A 26767-nucleotide genomic window follows, 5' to 3' on the forward strand; every position below is an offset into this window, starting at 1 on the left:
AGCTGCAAATTAATCGTTTCACTTTGAATAACTTTCCAAATAGTCCATGCAGTTTCTAGCTATTTTCATAAAATCATACTTGATAGTTTTTCAAAGATTGAAAATTGCACAGGCGTATCTAGGATGGTCCTAATCGAAACTAGACCTAACCCCTTTAACTTTAAAAGAATGGAAACTAAAAAGTTCGAAATCTATAATAAAGAAAAATACTACCTGTATATAGACATTTGCGCATTTTCTTATATTTATACAACATGCGTTACCAATGGCCAGCAGCTAATTGTATTTTTACTCGTGGTAAATTGTAAACTTCCGTGTCACATAACATCTCGACCTCGCAATTTTAAGGTAATTTTTCAAGTTTGATAATTCATTTATTGTAAATGAGGATAGATGGGTTACTGAAAGATATATCTATCTATTGTGCTATGTTTACACGTTTAAGTGTGGAAAATATGTCTTATTACACACGTTTTATATGCCTGGCGGCGTGAAGTTGGCACACTAGCGGCCAGGCGGAGTGAAGTTGGCGGCCCAGCGGCCTTCCGGCTTGAAGTTGGCGGCCTAGCGGAATAAACTTTTAGTATTGTAAGTTTTGTAGAAGTTTGTAAACAAAATTAAAACGACTCTTTGTTAAGTTTTAAATACATATCTCATCATTTTAAAGTAACATAAAAAGAAAAAGATCACGTTCAGAAAGTTTTTGTTTTACAGCGGCATGGCAGCCGTAAATTTTACAGTTGTAGAAATGTTAGAATATAAACGGCACTTGACGAAGTTCTTACGACTATTCGTGGTAGTAAAAAGATATATAAAAAGGAAAGAAAAGACTTTGAAAGATTTTTTTTAAAATTATTTATTTGTCAAAACTTTAAACGGTACAAACTAGTTTTGGTTATTCAGGAACAAATGCAATGGAACAAGAGCAGACAACCGCAGAATCCCAAGTCAAGATCTAACTGTCCTCTCACCACTCAACAGTTCCTTCTTAATTGCTGGATATCTCTGTTGATTAACACTTGAAATCAAATTGTTGCCTGCTGTATACCTTTAATGGCGACTTCAAAGGAAATCGGAAAAAACGAAAGTAGCATTAGAGATATATTGTGACCCATGTAAGACTGAGGATGAACATGTATTATCCACTGCCGTAAGTTACTGCCCATACTGCAACGAATATTTTTGCCAACATTGCGACAATGTTCATAAACGATTAAAAGCAACAACAGCTCATTTGGTTAAACTACATGATGAAATGCCTTTAGAACGCATGTCAAACACAAAAGACACAGACCTCTCAGAAAAAAATGCCTAGCTCACGGTGATCAAGTGATTAATAATTATTGCGTATCACACGCCGCAATGCTTAGCTCAAATCGTAAGACCTGTGAAGATGTTCAAAATATTAAAGATTATCTTTATACTTTCAACTTTCAACATGAGGAAAACAAAATATAATGAAAAATGCGACAACTAGCCGATTAAGTAGATACAATAACGTACCGTGTCAATTCAAGCCTAAAAGCCGTTGACTATTACCATAGTAAAGCACAATCTGAAATGTTAAAAGTGAAACATTCTGCCATTGATCATATTGAAAGTATATATAAAAAACTTGCTCAATGAAAAATATCGATGTGAAGATCGATGTTTACGAAAGTAAAATGTATTGAACATTTTGATATTACTAGATATCATTTCAAGCCGGATGGTGAACTAGATAACCGTAGGTCTCAACTAAGACGTTTTTGTCAATACAATCAGATTCTAATGTAAACATAAAATCAGCTACAAAAGTTAGAAGTTTGCACGTCAAAGAAGACGACGATGAGGAAAACTGCTGCATAACAGAAAGGCCTTTATTGTATATTGATAGGACTACTTGGACATGAATGTTATAGAAGATAAATATTATTTTTGTACTTGTCTGTCCATTGTATCGAATCACTACAAGTGAATGTCTCCCAAATTTACATTGACCTTGACCAAGTATTTAGACATTTCAATCACCATTAACTTGCAGCCAGTCTAGCTTGATATATGAGTGGTAAAGCATAAAGTTAACAGTTGTTATGTCATCCTTTGGTTATGACTTTTGTTTTGGATTTATTTGTGAACAAATAACGACGAAAACTATTATCTTTTATACTTTTGAAATTATGGTAACCATGGTTACCTTGTTGGAGAAGCACATATAAGCCAATATTTGAATACACTGTCTTATAAATTTAAGGTGTCTGAAATGAACAATTTCAAAGTAAATAAGAAGTGATTTATATAACTGAATATATAAATGTTAGATCTTGTTTCCTCTGAATGACTTATCAGAGGCCGATGTCAGATATTGGTAGACATTCTAAGCACGATTTGATGATAAATGTTTATATATGTTTCTATATTTTCATGCTTTTCTCAATGCTTATATAACCACCGCCATCATGTTAAAGACAGTGAACATGTAGATCTATTAATTTTATATTCTGAAAAAAAAAATGAATTGGTGTATGACTGATCAATTGTGATGTAATTTGCTTGTTATGTTTTGGCATTTAGGAACGTGATCTATTCAATGAGTGCATACGGCTTAGTGTTTCCACACGTGACTCTCGAAGAAAAGTTTGTCCTTTCAGTCAGAACGTCAGTTTGCCTCATTCTTTTATCGCCAGATGGGCCCATTAAACTTTTAACCCTGCGTAAAATCTAGGAGTAAGACTGGATGACATCTTACAACATCTCAACTTCCTAATTGACGAGGATCACTCGGTAGGCCCAGATGGTAAAGGGACACATTAACCTGGCGCTGTTCTGTCGATGGTAACCTTGGCATTGTAGAATCACGTTAATCAGACTCCTGCCTTGTCGATGCACTCGGTATTTTGTTTTAAGCATTATTTACAATGATAAAGGGACAAGCGGTTTATTGTAGTACCTAAACTACTATTCTACACAATAGGAAATGCATAATTAGTAATAGGGGTATATACTACTTAAATATCAGTACCAGTATTTGTCAACATATGCGGTATCAGTACAAATACCAGTACTATACCAATACTTTTATTTTGAAAGTAATTAAGTACTGCTTATTGATAATGAGTGTATACCATAATATTTTTGGATACGAATTGAGCTAAAGAGTTACAAGCGGTTCTCCTGTTGTTGTTTTTTTCTATATTTTTTTTTATTTCGTTACTCCTTATAAGATAGCAAAGAACTGTTCTATTCTCGGTGCTTGTAAGTAAGAAGAGGGACATTACTCTGTACAGATAATTAGACTAGAGTTATGGAACATGTGCCCCTCATGACAGATGGTCATAGAGAACAAGTGTGTGACAACCAATTCCCTTAAATAGTTATGCTGGTATCAACTTGCACGCAAAGATTTTATGAAAATGTGAAAGCAATGTTGACGTTGACACCGGGCTCAATTCGTCAAATAGTCGACCTTACTATAAGGAATCAAGTAATTACTTATTTAATGTATAGTGAAATGATGCAACACATTTTATTCAATGTTATTTCTCAATGCACCTTCTACCATTAAGAACAGTTATTCGTGAAGACACCATGACGTCATCGCATACGAAGCAGTTCCACTCAAAGCATTTCAAAACATAGGCAAGAAGTAAGTTTATATATTTCGCAGTTGTTTGTGTGATTGCTTTCTTTAATCTTTTTAGACTATTTTTTCTATCCTTCTTGGATCTGGCATAGGACAACTTATCATTGGACCATTTATATTGATTCTACTAGAAAACCGCCTAATTTCTGCAAAGATCGAGTCAAATGAAATACTTACTGATCTTATACGCGAATCTGATAATGATAATAATGACTATGTGACACATTGCATCCTTGATCATGGTAGTCAAAATGGTTCTTCGAAACAAAGTTCAATCCCTATTGAATTGAAGGAGTTTATAATCAACAAACCGAATGAATCCGGTTATAAGAGTTATAATGGAAATAACTTGTTACCATTTACCGAGGTCGACGATGATCAAAAGTCGGAATATGATAGTCTTATTAGTGATGTGTAACTTTTTATTTTACACTTTAATTAAGGAATGAACTTTTAATGCTATGTTATTTACTATTTACACTAATTATGGCATTTATTGAAGAAAAAAGTACTCTACATGCTCTATAGTATGTTACTATTTATAGTATGTTTTTTATAAATGTATATGTCACATGACTTGATATTTCAATAAATTGCATTATTCATGTGCCCATATATTAAGTTACTTTTTATTATTAGTTATAAAGATTTTTGACATAAGATATATGAACCTATAAAAACATTTGTTTGAAAAAATACATCATACAAACTAAATCACAGAGAATTGAAACCGTATCACATACTAGCTGGTATTCTTCTGTTTAATATTTGATATATATGTATAACATTTTAGACACTTCATAATCATATAAGTTATTTGTAAATATACAAATGTCAAGAAAATTAAAATCAAAACGCTCCGTCAGTTAGGTAAAATACTTCCCAGACTGCATGATAAATGCTGAAAAGGCACTGAATGACCAAGCTCTAAATGCTTAAAATAAACTATTATCATAATTAAGATAGATGTTAAAACTTACCTAGTTTGACTTCCTGGTTACACGCATAATTTTTCGAGATGCTGAAATATGATTTATGATCTGATTTTGTTTATTAGAAAACAATTAACAAAATTCATCTCACGTTCTGTAAAAGTTTATGGGGTTCGTTCTAAAATATCAAATGTTGCTGTCCTTGTAGAGCTTAGGAATTTCCCCGTTTCTATCATTTGCAACGAGCGTGCTTGGTGGTAGAGATAAATGAATCACAAAATTCACTTACTAATAGTATATAGAGAATAAGGTAATTTGTTAATAGTAACACGAGAAACAGATATTAAATATCTATTAGATAATGTATTATATAACGCTTACATCTTTGATACTGACTATACGAGACCAATATGTACAAGATTTTAATGATATTGTAGTGAATCAATCTGTTATTCTTCTATAAATAATTTAAAACTTTATCTATGTACGCATTGACGATGTTAAAGATGATACACATACAGGTAGAAAACAGCCGTTTGGTCTCAGATTATGCTCCAATCCTATTGAAATTATAAGTGGGAAAGATGCCGGTATTGATAGGAACATAAGTAACGTAACATTTGTTCTCATAATATTTGAGTCCGAATACCAACACTTGTTATGTTGTCTCACATGACAAAAATATAAGATTAATAATTTCTTTGCATGTAGAATATAAGAAGGCTAATGTACATTTTCTGCAGAAGCACGACGACGCATTTAAAGTAAGAGTCCGCAGAGTGAGGATATTATAAATTATCGTAAAAGTATGCCTCTAAATAGTTTTATCTTCGTTTCGTTATCTGCATTTCGTTTAAAAAATTGCGTAATACTCTGTTATGTTCTGATAATAAAACTACCGGGACAGTCATTGTTCGTTAAGCTCCTTTAACATTGGGCCCAGAGTCACGCATTTTAAGAAACGTGTAAAAACGGCGGATATTGTATGCGGATATGCCAATATACATTAAAGTGAAACTGTATTCTCGGATTAAGTAAATGTAAGCTGGAAATGTCTTTCATGTCTTTCTAGTTAAAGGGACTCAACTGAAGCTTATTTTCTTGACGGTACGAGATTTTTTAACATCATGATGAATGTCTGAATCAAGAACTTGTGTGCAAATTGTCAAGTGAAAGCATTGCAACGTTCATCAATCAAACTGGGCAACAAATTACACACAAAAATCATATTTTCAATTTTATTCTGAGCATTTCTTTTTAATTACTTTACAGATTTTTCATGCACTTACTTCACTTGATCGATGAGAAATGACCTTTAAACTGAGAGAATGGTTATTCAGATAAGATAAAGAAGTAAAATAACACAGGATCATATTCAAAAATTGTTTATATGTACATACAAATGTTAAATATTTCTTTTGCTAGACAAATACATAAAATAAGGGGAAAACAACAAAATGGCATAAATCAACTATATAACAAGGACAAATCGTATCATTCTAGAGTATTTAAAGCAGAAATGTACATATTATGTGAAAAAAAATCTAAAACAAAGCTTTTGAAGTACGGATATTTTTTGCGCATACTAACAAACAACTTTCATTTGAAAATGAACTTACGTGTGTCGCTTTTTCTAAATTCACTAAAGAATATTTACAAAACTTATTATGCATATGAATAAATATTAAAGATATTCAAATGAAATGAGAACTTCATTATATTTATATGCTAGTCAATGAGCAATGCTTCTTAATCATTAGCAAACTTAATTGTGTTAACAATTATTCAAAAGGAATGAAATTATGTTGTGTAAAGCAAACGCTTTTATTTAGAATACGCTACTGAATGTTTGAAGATTTAAAAATTCTACAGATAACATTATCATAAAGTAGCCTAGTTATTATATACCTATAAATCTGAAAACATTGTATTTGTGTTATAACATGACCCCTCTGTGCATTTTTACAACAGAAAATGATTATCGTTTGAATGTTGTCGGATTTTTACCAGCAGTTCTTTGCAATTTCACTTTCATTGAACATTAATAACATATATGTGTTATTCAAATCGCACTTAGTAGCTAATTGGTTGTTATTTTAATTGTATAAACATCTTTATCATTCAGCTATGTCTTTGTTACATCTGCAATCAAATACTTTATTGGTTTCAACATATTTATTTGAACTCGATTGCGAAACTAGTTGTTGCAACTTATATTAATCACTCTCGAGTCTGCTTCCTGGAAACAACCAGTACTGGTATCATATGAAGATACATGGTCGTGACCCGATTAGGGCTCGAACCCATGATCCCTGGGTTGAGAGGCAAACACCTTAACTACTAGGCCACCGCTCCCCATCACTTGTACTGGTTTAAGAAACGTAATTTTGTTAAGGTGAAATTTAAAACTATCCTTATATATTTTTCTTCTATTGTTTTGTTCTAATAAAGTGCCAAAACATAACAAGCAAATTACATCAATTCATTATTTTTTCAGTATATAAATAAATACATGATGACGGTGGTTATATAAGAGTTGAGAAAAGGATGGAAATATACAAACATATATAAACATTCCTTAAGTATGTCTACCAATATCTGAACACATCGGCCTCCAATAAGTCATTAAGAAGAAAAAATACCTAACATTTAAATATTATGTAATATAAATCATCTCATATTTACTTTGAAATTATTCATTTCATACACCTTAATTTATAAGCCTGTACTTTCATATACTGCTTTTTATGTGCTTCTCCAACAAAGTAACTGTATATCATAATTTCAAAACTATGGAAAATAACAATTTTCTTCTTAACTTGTTCACAAATAAATGCAAAACAAAGATTATAATACAAGGATGACAAAACAGCTGTTTACATTATGCTTTACCACTCATATGGCTGCAAGTGAACAGTGATAGAAATGTCTAAATAGTTGGTCAAGGTCAGTGTAATATTTGGAGACAATAGATACAATGGACAGAGAAGTACAAAAATAATATTTATCTAAAAAAACATTCATTTCTAATTATTCCTATCAACGTACAATAAATTTCATTCTTCAAATGCAAGTTTATGAGCAGATCGTCTAAATCCTATTAGTGATTATTGACATTAACATACAACAAATAGTTTTCAATATAAGAACCTTTATTTAATATTATAACTTAAGTTTGGGCATAGTATCTAAAGTGCGAAAGAATGTGACAATACTGACTATACAGGCGTTCTCTTGCTTTACTTTTTCAACATCTATTTTTAAATATTAATAACATAACAGTCAGGAGGGCGCTCAATAATGTTTTTATAACTTTCAGTCCCATCCTTGTATATTTATATTAATGTAGTTATGTATAATTATTTATTATTTTCAAATTATATACATATAATTTCACACACGCACGCACGCACACGCACACATATATGATTAAACTAAATTGAAAAATACACATAATTACTTGAAGGTCAGTCATAAGTTTACCTTCGGACAAATCATTCCATAAACAATTTAAACACATATCATCTTTCACACTAAGGGCCCTGAGCCAAGTTCAGCTTATCATACATAAGACATATGTGTATTTATGTGGCAGGAGACCAAATAAACTTGCAGAAATATCAAGAGGCACCAAGCTAGCCATAGATTGATTAGACAGTTGAATTTTTTGTCTAGCAATTAATATTCAAAATTAAAAAAAAAAAAATAATATAACTTATATGCGGGGCTTTGTTAATCAAATTACTAAAGATTTTACATATACCAATTGAAACAATATCAAACAAAGAATTTTGATCTAAACTGTATTCAAAACTTGTTTGAATAAAGCCTTATGAACACTAAAAATTTGTCATTAGCAATCAAAGTAACGAGCACATAACAAAAATTTACTAAAAGTATTTGTGTACTATCATATCATATTATACACCAATGTGTTCTTGTCTATTACTCAATTTACATATTACATCTATTCAAAGATATATTCCATTTTGAACAATTAGCATGTCGTTAGTCCGTCTACAGTTTATGAAAATAAAACTGTTTCATCAGCCAAAAGTAACAAAACTTGAAATTCATTTACAGATATTACGCCTGCATGGCTATCAATTTTTTTTATTACCTATCATGAATGAACAATATGAACAACAGGGGAGATACTAGTATAACTCCACTTTAACTATCAAAATAGTTAAGGTAAACTTAACACCCCAGTTAAATTATCATTAGAGTGGACAAATACCGGTACCTTGGAAGCATTTTATTAAAACACAGAGTATATCTTTATCTCATTTCCATCCAAACCAACAAATAGTTGTTTGGTATCATTACAAAATGCTAAGCATTTTGGGCTAGGTTCTTTGTCCGAAATTAGCTCATATCGTTTTCTTTCATCAGCTTGCTCTTTGTTTAAGTTGACTAAATCTATTTCATGGTAGTATGAATCACAATAGTACAGAAGACCTGTTTTGTCTATCGTCATGCCTGTTACTTCATCTCTACATGAATTAAATTTACCAAGCGTTGTGAAGTTATCACTTGATACTTCTACAATATATTCATTTTCAGTGTTATCTGAAATATATGTCCTTGCTTCATCCTCATAACAGACAACATATTGCGGATTTCTGACATCGACATCAACCGATAACAGTAATGAACCATCTAACTTATACCGCTCAATTTTTCTTGTCTCATCATCTGTCTTGACGGTAACAATGACCGTATCATTAGAACTGGTTATCCCATAGCATTTTCCTGAGCATGTTATACGACAATTGTCTTGTTCTCTAGTTAATTCGGAAGTACCATCGATAGATAGTAACTCAACTATTTCCAGGTCTGGGAATGTAACAGCTATTCGACTATTGGAAACACATGTAACATCCCATGGTGCTGATTCATATTCTATTTTTGACACTAACTTATCTTCTTCCATATGAAATAATTTCAATTTCAAATTGTTATTATCAGCCAAAACAATACGTGCTTTTGCTAATAATGCAATTCCTGTTATGCAGCAGTTTTCCTCATCGTCGTCGTCTTTGACGTACAAACTTCTAACTTTTGAAGCTGATTTTATTACATTAGAATCTGATTGTATTGACCAAAAACTACTTAGTTGAGACTTCAGGTTATCTAGTTTACCATCCGGCTTAAAAAGATATCTAGTAATATTATAATGTTCAATACATTTTACTTTCGTCAAATCCCGTAAATTTGACTTAATCTTCACATCGATATTTTTCATTGCAAAAAATAATTGGTTTCCACTGGATTTCTTCTTTCCGCTTAAGTAAGAACCTATTGTTCTCATGTCAAATGTTATAGCATCGCATTTATGTTTATACTGCATGATTCTTTTCAAATCTTCTTCTCTCATTCTGTTTACTTCTTTAACAAGTTCTTTATATAGACTTTCTATATGATGAATTGCAGAATGTTTCACATTTAACATTTCAGATTGAGCTTTACTATGGTAATAGTCAACGGCTTTTAGGCTTGAATTGACACGGTACATTATTTTATCCACTTCGTCGGCTAGTTGTCGCATTTTACATTCTATTTGGTTTTCCTCTTGTTGAAAGTCGAAAGTATAAAGATAATCTTTAATATTTCGAACATCTTCACAGGTCTTATGATTTGTAGCTAAGCATTGCAGGCAGCAAAGCTCTTCGTGTGTTACGCAATAATTATCAATCACTTGATCCCCGTGAGCTAGGCATTTTTCTGGCGGATCCGTGTCTGTTGTGTTTGACATACGTTCTAAAGGCATTTCATCCTGTAGTTTAACCAAATGAGTTTTTGTTGCCTTTAATCGTTTATGAACATTGTGGCAAGTCTGGCACAAATATTCGTTGCAGTATCGGCAGTAACTTACGGCAGTAGATAATACATGTTCATCCTCAGTCTTACATGGATCACAATATATCTCTAATGCTACTTTCGTTTTTCCGATTTCTTTTGAAGTCGCCATCAAGGGAATACAGCAGACAAGTATTTGATTTCAAGTGTTTATCAACAAGGATATCCAGCAAATATTAAGGAACTGGCGAGTGGTGAGAGGACAGTTAGATCTTGACTTGGTTGGGATTGCTGTATCTAAGAAATCTTATACGATGCGATTTTCTGCTCATGTTCCATTGCATTTGTTCTGAAATAAACAAAACTCAGTTGTGAAGTTTAAATTTTTAAAAATAAATCATTAATAATAAATTACTTGTGCATTGTCATCCATAATCCTAGTTATATTTCTGACAAGCACTTGGTATCCGATTGCTGTTAGTCGACAGAAATTGCCTAAATTGTGTCTATATTTGGGAAAACCTTATTCTGTTTATAACAGCGTATGATGATAAAAGAGTTACAAGTATTCATCAATTGTGCATAAAACATGAAGGCTACAGAGACATTTTTGATATCTAAAAAATTCTTTAAATTTTCATGTATATGATATTGTACAATACTCATTTCTTTTGTTTTCTTCTGAGCTAATTATTTGTTAGATTTCTAGTAATTTCAGAACACTTTATTGGTCTATTTAAAAATGTAAAATAGTAAATGTTTGCGTCCAAAACAATTATACAATTATGCCAGCGTATTGTAGCTTCTGTCCCATTTCTCCCCACCCCGGATGGATTATCAAACTTCTGGTAAATGCCCCTCCCACACATTTCGAGTTTGTAAAATCCCCCAAGTTTTTCCTTCAAAGGAATCTAAAGTGACGATTGACGTCCATAGTCAATTTCAGATTTTTTTTACAGTTTACATGTTTAATTTCTAAGCGTAGGTAAGACCGAAATACAGTGTAGTTAACTATTCCATGAATTAAATTTTGGAAAATAATAAGAAAAGCTGCTGATACTTTCTAATGCTGTAACCAAGGCTGCCTTAAAATTAACAAAATTACACACTAAATACGTATTAAAATGATCGAAACCTTTATTTTTTTAGAATCATACAATTATACGAAAAAAGATGCCATGAGCACTCACCAGTTAAACATCACTTTACATGAATCACTCAATGTATTTGTCTGATTTGACTTTTATGATTGTCTACAGAGATAAAGGGCTGCATACATAAGTTTAAGTAATTTTACAAATCTATTTAAAGGTAGCAAAATAATCCATTGATTGCTTTAACAGTTTTTTTGTGTGCAAAATCAAGATAAACTAGAACTGCCACTGTCATGGCATGAATACCCCGCACACCACTTTCTCAGAATCAACAGTGGTCATTTAGAGCTCAAGGATTACCTTCCTGCCAAATGAGTGCATTGCTAAATACGAATTCTACATGTTTTAGTGACAAACAGTGACATTTACCTTTGACCAACTGATCTCAAAATAAATAGGGATCATTTACTGGTCATGACCAACCTCCATTCAAAATATGAAGACAGAGGGTTAAAGGATTTTAACTACTTCAGGATAGACACGTAACACTAAACAGACGTAAAGCTAATTCCAGTATGTCCTCCTTACAACCTTGCTGTAAGGGGGAATAAGTCATGACCAAAATGCATGGGCATTGGTCATGTCCACCCTCTATGCAAAATATGAAGACTGTGGGCCGAAGCATTCTTGAGCTACTAGATGGACAAGTTTTTTAGAATCAAGGTCCCTATGACCTTGACCTCTGGCGTCAAAATCAAAACACTGTGGAAGGCATTCTAAAGCATTTAAGCAGACAAACTTATTGTAGTAAAAGCCCTGTGACCTTACCCTCTGACACAGTCACCGAAATATTTACTACTCATAACAAACCTGAATACCAAATATGAAGACTGTTGACCTAAGCATTATTAAGCAATTGAGCGGACAAACTTTTTGAGCTAAAGGCACCTGTGATATTGACCTTTGACCCAGTGACTTCAAAATCAATAGGAGTCACCTAATGGTCATGATCAACCTAAATGCCAAACATAGATTGTGGGTTAAAGGATTCTTAAGTTATTATGCGGACAAGCTTTTAAGGTCCAGGCCCCTGCGACCTTGACATTTGATCCAGTGACCTCAAAATAAATAGGGGTTATCTAATGATCATGACTCATCTCAATATTAAATATAAAGACTGTGGGTCAAATGATTCTTATGTTATTGGGCGGACAAACTTTTTTGGCCATGGCCACTGTGACTTTGACCTTTGACCTAGTGTCCTAAAAATCAATAGGGGTAAATTGATAGACATTACCAAACTTTATACCAAATATGAAGACTGTTGACCAAATCATTCTTAAATACTCGAACGTACAAGTTTTTTAAACTTCAGGCCCCTGTGACCTTGACCTTTGATCCAGTGCCATGAAAATCAATAAGGATCGCCAAATGGTCGTGACTAACCTCCATGCCAAATTTGATGACTGTTGGTCAAAGAATTTTTAAGTTTTTGAACTGACAAGCGTTTTGAGGTCAAGGCCTCTGTGACCTTAACCTTTGAGTCAGTGAGCTCAAAAATAATAGGGGTCATTTAATGGTCATGAGTAACCTCCATGTCAAATATGAAGACTGTGGATCAAAGGATTCTTAAGCAATTTGGCGGACAAGTGTTTACAACTAAAGGCCCCTATGACCTTGACCTCTGACCTCGAAATCAATAGGGGTCATTTACAATGCATAATCAACCTGAATACCAAATATGAAGACTGTCGAACAAAGCATTCTAAAGCAATTGAGCGGACAAGCTTTTTGAACTAAAGGCGCCTTTGACCTTGACCTTTGACCCAGTGACTTCAAAGATAAATAGGGGTCATCTAATAGTCATGACTAACATCCATGCCAAACATGAAGACTGTAAATCAAAGGTATAAGTTATTGGGCGGACAAGCTTTTTTAGTAAAGGCCCCTGTAACCTTCGATCAAGTGACCTCATAATCAAAAGGGGTCATCTAATAATCCTGACTAACCTTTATGCCAAATATGAAGAGTTCAAGACTGTTGGTCAAAGGAGACTTAAGTTATTAGGCGGACATGTTTTATAAATGCCCCTGTGACCTTAACCTTTGACCTAGTGACCTCAAAATCAATAAGGGTCATCTTCTAATCATGACTTATATCAATACTAAATATCAAGACGGCCGGGCGGACAAGTTGATTCCTTTACAACTTTGTTGTGCGGGGAAAGAAGCCCATACAACTTTGTTGTGCGGGGGTATAATAAACACTTATTTTTTTTGTCACTTTTGACAAACCTTTTATTTCCAGGACCGATTATATTAAGTATTATTTCAATAATCGAGGCTTACATTATTTTTAATGTTGTACTTTTTAAACGCTAAGAATAAATTACATTGTTGACTTCCTGTAAATGAACCGGTACCAGCTTGACATTTTACATTATCGAAGTCGTTTTCTGTTTCTAACGGTTTATTCATTGTCACGTGCGCTTGCACATATTGAGATGCACATTAAGTAATAGAGCCGTCCTAAAGGCCACCCTGGTGCTTTAAATAGGACCTCCATTTTTAAGGTATCATCAAAAAAGACAATTAGTATTATTAATAGATAACCGGAGAAATCTGTAGATTTTTTTTAAGTGTTGTGAGTGTGGATATTTATTTACATATTATCAATTACATGATTTATATCCTGTAAATTTGTGTTAGAAGCAAAATCTCGCTAAAGACATGGATCATCAGTCCAGCCTTCTTACACTTGTAGCAATACAGTGGTTTCCAAGTCCGTACAACCGCATGCACTTTGCATTGTATCGTTCACGTTTTATGCAAGATTGCTTTGAAACGGACACAAAAATGAATACTCTAAATGTCCAAATCTAAACTTGAAATTGAACTAACTGAAGGCGATTCTTTTCATCCCGATAAAGGTCAATAATGTCTAATTAACAATTGTTCAAACTCATGTCCCGTCAAAACAGTACGCATAAATTATAATAATGAGCTGGAATGTTTACTTTCGGTTTTCTAAATGTTCGTATTTTTACCATAAATACCGGCACACATCATTAGAAAATTGTCTATTTTTAAAAGAAAAAGCGAATTCATGAATGTTCACAAACACGTAAAAAGGATCCATTCTTTGCGAATTTATGTAAGTGAAGTAATTTGGCAGAATTTAAGACACTTTTATTAGGAATTGTCTGTCATGTCTTGTCGAATTTATGCAAACAAAATTGTCTTTTACTAAGTTTGTTTCTTTGTAGGGATTGTTTCTCTTTAATTTACACATAAGTCGTTACCCCTTCCCCAAAACCGAACCTCGTCTGTTATATTTCCCTTGAAATGCCATGCGCACGTTTATCCCCAGAACCGTAACGTGAACTTGATAGCAATTAAATGTACTGAAAAACAGACTATATATATTGGCCCTTAATTTCTATATATTAAAAAAGATTTAATATAAATAATAACCCATGCAGGGAACTTAATGATAATATTTGACTGACTGTGTGTTAACTTTGCCAAATTGAAAAAAAAAATAAATCTTATAACAAAATAGATTATAGATCTACTTACACCTTTTCCAACCGAATAAACGAAGATTTTTCAAGATTCAAGATTTTATTCAAAACTAGGGCATATAATATGCATAAGGTTATGATATATCAACAATATAATGAACAGTTATTCAAAAGTGATTAACAAAACATATATACATAAAATTATATAATAAGGAAATCAATTTGACTAACACATATCATTTGACTAAGCTTTACTCTTTGGACATGATTTGTCTTATACAGAAGTTATCTTAATTGTTTCTATGTAAATACATTCATAAAGTTGAGAAAATCATGACTTACAGGAGAATGAGTTATTTAAATTTTGAAATAATAATTTTGCAGAATAATGCAAGTTTTAATAAAGTTGAATGGTCAGAGCTATTCATTAAAGATTCTAATTTATAAATATTAGGATGATTTGAGAATTTTGAATCAATAAACTTTTTACGAAGAGAATTAAAAAAGTGACATTCAAATTTAATAAGTAATGAAATTCATCCCCAAGAGATTGTTTTGGACATAAATGACATATTCTTTGATTTCTTTCAATATGTAAATGTCTACCTTTCTCTATAGGTAAAATGTGGTTCATAGTTCTGAATTTACAAAGTATTCTACAGAGATTGAAAGGTAATATATCTAAGTATTTCTCGAAACAAAAATCTTTCTTATACACACGATAAATTAAACATTTAGAGGATTCATTTATGGTTCCTTTCCAGTTCTGTAAGAACTGGTCTTTCAATCTCTGTTTCACAATAGTTTTAAAACTAACATATTGATCACAAAAATAGTTTGATAAGCCAAGCTCATCAAGAGTATTTTTAACAAATGAGATCCAAGGAGAGGTCATAACATTATTAACATGTAAAGAAAGAACTGTATTATACAATATTTTACCTATTTTATCATTTTTTAAGGTTATCAACTTACTCCAGTAACACAATATTCTTGTTTTAACCTGCAGTTATAGAGGACAAAGTCCTGTTTCTCCATATATCATACAAGTGGGTGCACAGGTATTCGGTGTGTGTCAAAGACCATAATGACCACCCCTCCCCTCTCCCACCATCCCACATGCTACAACCCGACTGCCTTTTTAATTAATAAGGCAGTCGGGTTGTAGCATGTGAGATGGTGAGAGAGGGGAGGGGTACTCATTATGGTCTTTGACACACGCCGAATACCTGTGAGTGGGTGTAGACCTTTTCAAATTATGTATGAGTTTACAGAAAAGTAACTGTAAGAGAATGTCAACACAAGTTTTACCGTTACGCGGACCACGACACATGTTACCTATAAATCGATTTTTATGTCGTAAAGAAAAGAACTCAATATTGTCATAATCGTTGTCGTCTGTTAACAACTTACATGGGGTTTAGCAGTCAATGTTTAATGTGTTTTTTTCGTCTGTTATATATCTCATTTTTTTATTTTCTCTTTTCTAATCGTTTTTAGAATTTTTTCCTACAAGTGAGAGACATTTGACTGACACATAGCTACTTATTTTTAGCCAACAAAGGATGCTAAAATGTTATAATTACCTTTGATACAACCCATTCATTGCCATTCTTCCTAGACTAATTCTATCTCCATTAAATTTCATTTCAAAACGAGTAAAGCTGCAAATTGATCGTTTCCATTTTTAATAACTTTCCGAATAGTCCCGATTTGTGATTTTGCGGTGTAACATTTCCTATTTTCAAGAAATCATACTTGAAAACATGATTTTCAAAGAATTGAAAACGAAACTAGAAAATTGCACAGGCGTATCTAGCGTGGTCAAAATCGAAATTACACCTAACCCCTTTAACAGCTGAAAAGTTCGAAATATGTCACTGTCAAAGAAAAATAATACATATCCGTATCGCCACATATTCCATAGTACATGTAGGTTAAATAGAAACTAAAATTTAATATTTGTAATATAAGTCAAACTCAGACCTGTATATATTCAAAATATTTAGACGTAAACTGCGGATTTGAAGCTATTCTTTACATTAGTCAAATCCGTTATTATAACCTCTTAAGATATCTATTTAAAAGTCCGTAGCGAATGAATTGTTCATTACAATTTGAGAAATAACTCTAACTTTTTAACAGTGCAAACACGTACAGAAATATATTCTAAATATGTAATTCCATTATGATCAATCAAATTATGAATTTAACTTCCCAAACCATTTGTGATGCACCAACTCTTTCAAATTTTAAAACATTGCTAAAAATCATTTAAAACCAACAGTTGTTCCTAACTAAGCGGTGGACGTGCTTCTTCTGTCTTTCATGCAAGAATAAGAAACGAAACTAGTAACTTAAATGCAGCCTTGTACAGTATAGTTACTTTTATCTCTTTTTTTATCTTTTATAATTCTCTTTTTCTCTTTTCTCATCGTTTGTTAGTATTTTTTCTACCAGTGGGGGACATTTGACTGGCACATAGCCCAACAAAGAATGCTAAAATATCATAATTACCTTTGCCAAAACTAATTCCATTAAACGAGTAGAGCTGCAAACTAATCGTTTCACTTTGAATAACTTTCCGAATAGTCCCGATTTGCTTAAATATTGATTTTGCGGTTTAACATTTCCTATTTTCAAAAAATCATACTTGATAGTTTATTTTGAAAAAAAAATGATTTTCAAAGAATTGAAAACGAAACTTGAAAATTACACAGGCGTATCTAACGTGGTCAGAATCGAAACTAGACCTAACCCCTTTAACTTAATAAAATGGAAACTGATTATTTCGAAATCTGCAATAAAGAAAAATACTACCTATCGCCACATATTCCATAGTACATGAAGGTTTAATAGAAACTATTTAATATTTGTGACATAAGTCAAACCCAGGCCTGTACATAGACATTTAAAGCAAGAGGTGCAAATCCCGCATTTTCTTAAATTTATACAACATGCGTAATAGAATTCTTGATTTCACATAAAAAGTACCAGATTTGTATGATTTTTGCACAATGCCAGATAGAAATTATGATTCATGTTTCAGGTCCAAACAATGGGGACAATCAATACTATATCAATATTTATTTCAATCTAGCCTCATTTTCATTTTCCAAGTAAAAGAAAAAAACCTTTTCAAATCCAAATTGTATTCTATTGATCGTCAATTCTTTTATATTCAGAGTCTACAAAAGTGCATTTAAATCTATATTGCACTCGAAGTAACAAAATTGTGAAAAATGGGACATGTGTTATGTAATAGTTATAGTACATGAAAGGAGTTAGTTACGAGGATATAACACTGGCTGGGGCGACATCAAAGGGTGTTTCTGCTAAAAAAATGGCGAGGCCGTTAGGCCGAGACAATTTTTATTGCAGAAACATCCCGAGTTATACCCCCGTAACTAACGAGTTTCATTTACTTTAACTGTTTTATCGCAATGAAATAATGTTTTCTTTTTTAAGTAATAGAAATAAATAAATAAATAAATAAATCGTTAGCTACACTACCTGTAGTTATTTATGATAAGAGTTGCTTTCGCTGCCGCAAAAAAAAATATACAAAAGACATCCAATATTAGAGGCGGATTGTATACTGTTACCAAGATTGATTCAAGATTAAAGGGCTTTTTGTCAGTGGAAATAATTCATTCAGCGGATGTACCTTTTGATTAAGAGAGTAAATTTTAATTAATTAATTATCTTTCTTTATATTTTTCATTGTATTTATATATTTATTTTATTGTATTTTATTGACTTCATTTTTTTATTTTATTTTATTTTTTGCTACTGGGAATGTTCGTTACCACTGCCCCATTGGAGCCTCTATGAAAAAAACTGCATTGATATATACAAGGTGCGAAAAAAACTCGACCGATATATTATAACAGTTGAGTTTTTTTCCTATATGAGTCAATGAAAAAACCGTACTGTTATATATCAATACAGTTTTGAAATGCTCATTGAAGTGTACTGAGTATAATGGGTTAGTAACCAAACCATGCGATAATAGAGGTTATTGTACAGTGATGAGTACATTATTAAACGCAACGTGCACGCGATGGCAAGTAGATATGCATTCGTTCATTCAGCAATGGGGGAAATTTTTAGTCATTAAAATTACACTGAGTCTGATTTTAGATTCTCGAATGAAAATAGCATTTCCGATGTACAACATGTCACCGAGCTTTAAAGAATTAAAATGAACTTGATTACTTAAACCATTACCCGATAAACACGCCTTGTTACGCCTTTTTCATCCTGTCCTCCTTTTTGTTGTCAAAAATGCCTCATTTAGGCCCCCCAACACTCGCCAAGAAAATTCTGGACTTGTGAGAGGCTAAAAATGACCCCAGATCGATCATAAAGTAACGTGTAACCAACGCTGAATAGCATTTGACTCTATCTCAATCCATTGAGAAGTTGTTGCACTTTGAAATCAATTTTGATGCAAAAAATCAACGCAAATGGTGATTTTTGGCAATTTTGAGATGTTCCCTTGTTGCCATGGTAACAGCAAATTTAAGCCTGAGCATGTTGTTACAAAGGCAATGGTCCTGTCAATATTGTGCCAAGTTTGATTAGTATTGAAGCAGTTTTTCTAGTTTTATAGCTATTTGAACTTGTAACGGGAGACTTTTCAATGAAAACAGTCATTTTTCACAAAATGCTCATGAAGTCATGGGTTAATTATAGAAGGTAATATTTAAGGCTCAATGTCAAGATCTGTTTAACCTTTAAGACGTAATTCTTGACTGAAACTTTTTTCGTTAAGATTTGAAGATATTCATTTATAAATTATTAACGTACAGTCAATTATATCCAAAGTCAGTGAAAATTCAATAATTTAACCTTCAAGGTCAAGATCATAAAAGAGCCAAGGTCAATTTGAGTCTAATAATGTAATATACATAAAGATAAAAACTTATCCTAAGGAATGTTTGGTTATGATATGAAGTCAATGCATTCATTGAAAATTAAGTTTTAGCCAATGTCAGCAAAAAAAAATATGAAAATTTCCATAATTTGACCTTCAAGATCAACTTCATTTATGAGTGAAGGTCAAGGTCTGTCTGATTAACTTACCTACCCTAAAAGATTATTATATTGTCCCGATTGCAATCCCATGGTTGCGGTTTGTATTGCATCGTAATGTAGCCCCCTATCTTGAATAAGACTCCGGCCGGGGTCTAAACCAGAAGTTTTTATTTTAAAATACTGTTTAAAATATATATCAGGGTTCAATCTCTACAGTGTACAAGATATGATATATTATGTAATTGTATTGTCTGATCTAATTGCAGATGCTGGTGTTATATTTCATCATTATTTCTATGGCGTTTCCTGCATTGGCTACAGGAGAACGCAAATAAAGAAGCGATGAGGGATTTGATAGTAACTGTTCACTATTTCTCGGTGGGATATATATACAAAGAGATATAAGCTAGTCGTCTGATGATTCAAGGAATTAAAGATAGTTATCGTCACCTAAAGAATCATAAAGGGACTTAATTTACAGTAGTATGGAATAATGAAGATACTTATTTTTCGTGCAATTCGTGGAGAACTATTTGGGAGTGGTAAATGTATTGGTTATAAAGCAATGTGGAAAAGACTTTAACTTAAATATGTCCTGAATGTACGTCGGTCAACATTGATATGATTCATGCAGATGGCATTGACAGAAGAATTGACCCACAGGTTATTGCAAAACTACGACTTGGATACAGTGGATACCGTGACCAGCTTTTGCGGGACTGTTCCAACAATAATAATTAAGAAGTGATCGAAGAACTGAAAATGTCACTGCACGCTAACTACAAATATTTTTTTCAGATAAAGACATGTCGACACAGAACTTGTATCACAACTCTGCTGGTTCAAAGCCAAGTTTACAATTTAAATTCAAATGTTAACTATCAGACAAGTTTAAGGATCTTCAGTAAATCCTTACAAAGAATTTTCTTTAAACTTGACTTAAATGCCCATATTAACAACGTGTTATGCAAAAGTCATACCACTGTGTGCTGGCTTTAGGTCACCCTTAAATGTCAAAAGTCAAATATCATACAATTTTGTTTTTGCTGTGAAAGTTGTATTCCCCTTGATAGATTTCCATTAAACTTGGATCATGTTAACCTAAGCATTGCAATTGGTAAAACCCATGTCACAGCCTTTCTGGCTCAAGGTAAAGGTCACCCTTGGAGGTCAAAGTTCAAAAATCAGACAATTACTCTTAGACTAGTTATCCTTTTATTTTGAAGTATTTTTCTAACCTGATTAAAATGCTCACATTAACAAGGCAATGTGCATAACCCATGCCATTTTTTGCAGAATTAAGGTCACCTTTGAAGTAAAAGTGTTTTTTATATTTATAAATTATGCTACCAAATAAAGGCTGTGGCAAAGAGATCAGGTGGGGTATTCGTCAGTCCTGTGGCAGCTCTAGTTCATGAATGGACTGTTTTCGTATATAGATTCGACATCCTTAAGACGAAACCTTTATGAAGATCAAACTAACTTTAACTTTTAAATGTCATTGACCTGGAATGTGTAATTATTGAATTCTCACTGTTTTTTGCTGTGCTTGACGATAAACCTTTTAATTACAAATGGAAATTATAAGTACCTGGACCAATCTGTGCACGTGCGTTTGCGCGTGTGTGTAAAGTTTCATTACTCTGACAGTTTAAGTTTGACATAATTATATGTATTTTCTAACGTAGAAAATATTATAAATATACTTGGGGCTGTAGCTTAGTTATCTATGAATGAAATTGTCCTTATACTTGGACACAGCAATCTTTGAGGAAAGACTTCAAGTTAATTATACATAAGATTATTGTTTACTTAGTTATCTGCCCTTTTGTTTTTACCACAATCATGGTTAGCAGATTATTATACCCTTTTAGCAAGGCAATTAATTGTAATTATCATTGATTCACTGATGAAACATCATAAACTATAGGTCCAGATCAATTTTGACATCAGACAACTCCATTTTGAATTAGCTTAAAGTGATGGGTGAGAGTATGAATCACCTGCAGTGTTAGTTCTGAATATGATTTATATTAATTAATATGCCAAATGAATAATTTAATATGGAAGAAAATATGCTTCATTATAGACGCATGTACAAAATGCTATCTTATTTCAGACAAAAAGAACAATACTAGTATATTTATCTTTTGACTATTCTTGACTACTTACAAAATCAGAATTTAGAAAAGGATAAAGACACTCGTTTTAGACATGTTTATTATACTCCCAATAGAGATAGGGTGAACATACTGGTCACCTTGTCCATTCATCTGTCACCCATGCTCCAAGACTAAGATGAAAGAAATTAATTTTAACTGTAAAAAACGATATAGATCAGTCAGAGTAATTGCAGTAACCAAGAGCCATAACCCTGCTTTGCTTGATTTTCAAATTGTTTCCCCCTCATTTACAATTATTCTAGAAATAATATTTATTCAATTTTGTTAAATGATTTTATGATATTGTTGATGTCAGTCAAAGATTGTACATAATTTCGGTGATGATCCTTCAAGTATGCCCCCTCAGAGTGGGGGCATTTAGATTCGCCCTTGTCGGTGAAGCTGTCCGCCCGTTCGTCCCAAAATGTCGTGTCGCCTGTGTCTCCAGAAGTGTTTTTTAAGCTAGAGTCAAGAAACTTCACAGGAATATTAATCAGCGTATGGAGATGTGCACCTGGTGTTTCAGGTGTGGACTGATTTGGATTTGTTAAGAGTTATGATCCCTTATTTAGTCAAATTTTGCAATTTTAAACTTCTGTCGCCGGTATATCCAAAAGTACTGAAGCTAGAGTCAAGAGACTCCACCAGAATGTTGATCGGCGTGTGATCTTGTGCATCTGGGGTTTCAAGTGAGGATTTATTTGGAATTTTTAGAGTTATGGCCTCTTACTTAGTCAATGTTTTCAATTTTCAACTTGTGGTGCCTTTATCTCCAACACTGCTAAAGCTACAGTAAAAAAAAAATTCACAGGAATGTTGATCAGCATGTTAAGTTAAGCACCTGGGATTGCAGGTGTAGATTTATTTAGAAATGTTAGAGTTATGGTCCTTGAATCATGTAAAAATTTTCAATTTTCAAATTGCGTCGCATGTAAATCAAAAAGCCATACGGCTTGTCACAAAAACTTTACAGAAATGTTGATGAGCATGTGCACCTGTGTAATACACCATTTTGTATTTTTACCTTTAACGTTGCTCTTTAATTAGAAGTTCTATTTTTTGAAATCATTATTTTATCTAACAATTCATTTTCACAACCTTGCGTCTTTGATTAACTGTTATCTTTCTCCATTGGTTCATTAGTGTTTTTATCTTCTCTTTTGGCTCATGACTGTACAACTGAATTATTGAAGTGATTATTTATTATTGGGTTTTTTATTTTTATAAAAAAATAAAAGAGAGATACATGGACTTCAGAAATGTAGTGTCTAGGCATATAATTGTATCTAGTAGCACTGGATTAGTGGGGGCTTATGTGTCATATAGACACAATTCTAGTTTTGTCTTATTTTTGATGGGTCATGTAACCGGTACTGAAATTTTTTTTTTACACTTGATCATAAAATCTTAATTTATTTATCCGCATGCAGGGAAACACATTACAGATGTACATGTTCAGTGAGCGATTATAGTCTGAAGCCGTATTTCTTCTTAAGTTCCCAATTTTGTTGTGTTTATTTTAGGTTTTGTTCAAATTAAAGTGAATGTTACGAAAATTGTTTATCTTGTTTTACTACATCCATCAAGGTGACATTTTGTTAAACAAACAAAATCATGCTTAAAAAGCTTAAAATAGTAGGCACTTTACAAGCTATTTTATACGACTATACCCCAGCAGAGTCATTCGAAAGTTGTCTTCTTACGTCTGTAAGAAGACACTTTTAAAGAACTGTTACCTTTCAAGCAGAATTAGTGCAGCTGCATTATTCGGTGTCCTGTTTGGGCCAGTATTAAGACACCTTTTCTCTAAAAGTCTTCTGTCGCCCTTCTGTATTTTTATAGATGATTAACATTCATTTTTTTCTCGCATGTTTCTTTCAATAACTTTATCTTAACAACAGCACCCGTGACTACAATGCATGTTCTTTTAAAGAGAATGTAATATCTAGCTACTTATCTATGCGCTCCACTATTCTTAGTGCTTGGTACAAAAACGAGTCTGGATAATGTAGAAAAGGTCCAAAAGTTCTGTCAAAATCCGCATTAGAGTAATGGGCCTTGGATAAAGCATATTATTCTCTCAAATAAGTTTCATTCCTTCCCTTTAATAGTTTTGGAGACACCAACTTGCACGCAAATACCAAACCAAAGAATGACGCCGACACCGATGTCTGGGTGAGTACAATAGCGCCCCCTAGTCTTCAAATAGGCGAGCAATAACAAGAGATTCAGTCAGTCTTAAAACTTATCAGGCGAAAATTTATCTGCCTCAACAGCACACTATAGAAACAGACGGAAAGTTGTAGCGAACTTGATAGCGCAATTCAGCAATTTTAGTTTATCGAAAAAAGAATAAAGGAAATATATGGTCATTTCCATGAACAAAGCTACTGTCGACTGTTGTTGTTTTTTTTTCGACGAAACGGTTGTTCGTTGGATGATGTTGACACTCTATCTTTTCTTGTAAACCGTCTGACATTCTATCAGGAAAAAAAATGACATTTACTGTCGCTCATCCGCCCCTCCCCGAAAAATAAATAAATAGATAAATAAATCAACGGCCATTGCGTTAAAAATGTAAATAAGAAAACTTAACAACTTTGAGGTTCACAACATTTATCCATTTTAGATTGACGCAATAGATGTTTGGTATATATTTCAATGTTCATCGACATAATCAGTTTTAGCAAATATGACACCATTTTGATGAAGCCATTTTAACATTGTTCGTTAATGAATGGAAGTCAATTTTGTCCGATTGAAATAAGTGCACGAACATTTATAATATAATTTACCCACACCTTGCACTGCCATAATCTTATAGGCCATGCAGCTATTTATATAGAATTACATTTTCAGCAAGAACATACATTATTTTCAATAAAATCTAGTTATCAGTAAATGCATTTTTTTTATTTATCTGCTCTTTACACTTTTAAAAAAAACGTCGTATAAGTCAAATACAGTCACTCGTATTTTCTTCAAAAGTGTCTTCTTGCAGACGTGAAGGAGACAGTTGGCTAGGATAAACAAGAAATTTCGGAGGCGAAATTTTCTTACGTCTGTAAGAAGACACTTTTGAAGAAAAACTCGTACTTATCCATAACGTAATTGAAGAAATTGTGAAACATCCTGAAGGAATGAACTGACCGTTAAAGCTACTTATATTCACGTTATTCGTGTTTAGCAAATCATTCTCATTTCTTTATCAACTTATTACATATCATATTTATCAGTAAACATTCATATTGAAAGATAACAAGAAACTAAGTATTTTACATAATAATGATAAGAATATTTAAACACTCATATTCATAAAGAATTGAAACTAAAAGTCTGTTCACTATCGGGGAGAGGCCATTGTGATACAGCTTAGGTGTGTGATTTTTTGCAAATTATTTTGTGCATTTTACATATTAAATTACATTAATTCAAGAGAAAACCAGATTAAAATGTATTTCATTTTTTTTCCTCAAAACTATCGCTCGGTTTCTGTGTTTTTAACAATGTTACCGCTATTATGTAAACTAAATACATATATCATGGTTCGTTTTTATTTTTCTGCTATCAGAATATAAATGTAAAAATGCTTGTTCCGTCCACTATTCTTATTTTATTAGTGAAATGAAACATTGTCTTTTATCATTGTGTATGCTAAAGAATAAAAAATGAACCTTATTTGATTCTTATTCTGTCGGATGTTTGTTTTAATATAACTGAATTTAAATTGTGAAGTAAAAAAGTTTAGCGCTGTTAGCGCCCATTCCTGAATATGCTAGTCGGTCAAGTGCTGTGTGGTATATTATTAATATACATTTGTGATTCGCAAACATTTCATTTTTAAAAAGACTGGTAACAACATAGTTTCACCAATTCTCATATCCAACATTACACAGACTCACACATTCTAATAATATACTATTTTATTTTTAGCTTTATCACCAACATGAGTACGTGAATACATTTGTATATTTAAACATGGATTGCTTCGTTTTATAGGTAGCTGACGGCTACTTATTCTATTGTTGCAGAAAGAATTGAACGGAACGCTTAACTGTTAAATTGCCGAAAAACCTTATCTAGTTATTCGGACGGACTGACAAACGGCGAATATATGCATCCCAGTTTAGGAGAATAAAAATACTGGAAAAAAAGTGTTTAAGCATATATTATAATGTTTAGGCATATACGTGACGAATACTGTTGTCACAAAGCTCAAATAAAATGTACTTGCAATTCAGTAAACAAAGTAAACATATAACTTTAACTAAATCATATACGGTAATATTGCATTATTGATTAATCTCCATTCGTCTAGACACCAATCAAAAGCCTAGATTTTTTATCTTTTGATATCACAGTTCACGAAAATATATACAAGATATTTAGTCTACCACGAGTAACAAAAATGTAGTGTAAATAAATTTATCTTTATAACGATAGTTTAGTTGTTTTCAAAATTAAGAAATGAGTGTACAGAAAAAGAGGAGCAACGTTGGTTCATAGCAAAACAAAAAACTATACTCTATTATCGCGGACTTAAACGTGCATAAACAGGTTTGTGTCGGAAACGGCTATTTTTTGTTATTGGA

The 26767-nt window shown here is 32.5% G+C and overlaps 1 protein-coding gene across 2 annotated transcripts; it reads right to left on the minus strand.

Annotated features, from left to right (window-relative positions):
- Positions 1-5923: 5923 nt before the first annotated feature.
- Positions 5924-17680, minus strand: LOC132751620 (uncharacterized). 2 transcript variants are annotated; one of them, XM_060741815.1, is made up of 2 exons: positions 17491-17680; positions 5924-10705 (listed from the first exon to the last, which is right to left on the minus strand). In XM_060741815.1, exon 2 carries the CDS (start codon positions 10526-10528, stop codon positions 8816-8818), a length of 1713 nt encoding a protein of 570 aa, XP_060597798.1. In that variant the 5' UTR covers positions 10529-10705; positions 17491-17680; the 3' UTR covers positions 5924-8815. The 2 variants fall into 2 exon arrangements, with proteins under 2 accessions (XP_060597798.1, XP_060597797.1); XM_060741814.1 differs by lacking the exon at positions 17491-17680 and adding an exon at positions 16560-17220.
- Positions 17681-26767: the final 9087 nt, after the last annotated feature.

The sequence above is a fragment of the Ruditapes philippinarum genome, unplaced genomic scaffold (genome assembly GCF_026571515.1).
Source record: "Ruditapes philippinarum isolate M1 unplaced genomic scaffold, ASM2657151v2 ctg1984_1_1_1_1, whole genome shotgun sequence".
In the NCBI taxonomy this organism is placed as follows: Eukaryota; Metazoa; Mollusca; class Bivalvia; order Venerida; family Veneridae; genus Ruditapes; species Ruditapes philippinarum.

Coding starts and splice junctions, on each gene's coding strand:
- LOC132751620 (XM_060741815.1), bottom strand. CDS start 10,528: ATGGCGACTTCAAAAGAAATCGGAAAAACGAAAGTAGCATTAGAGATA.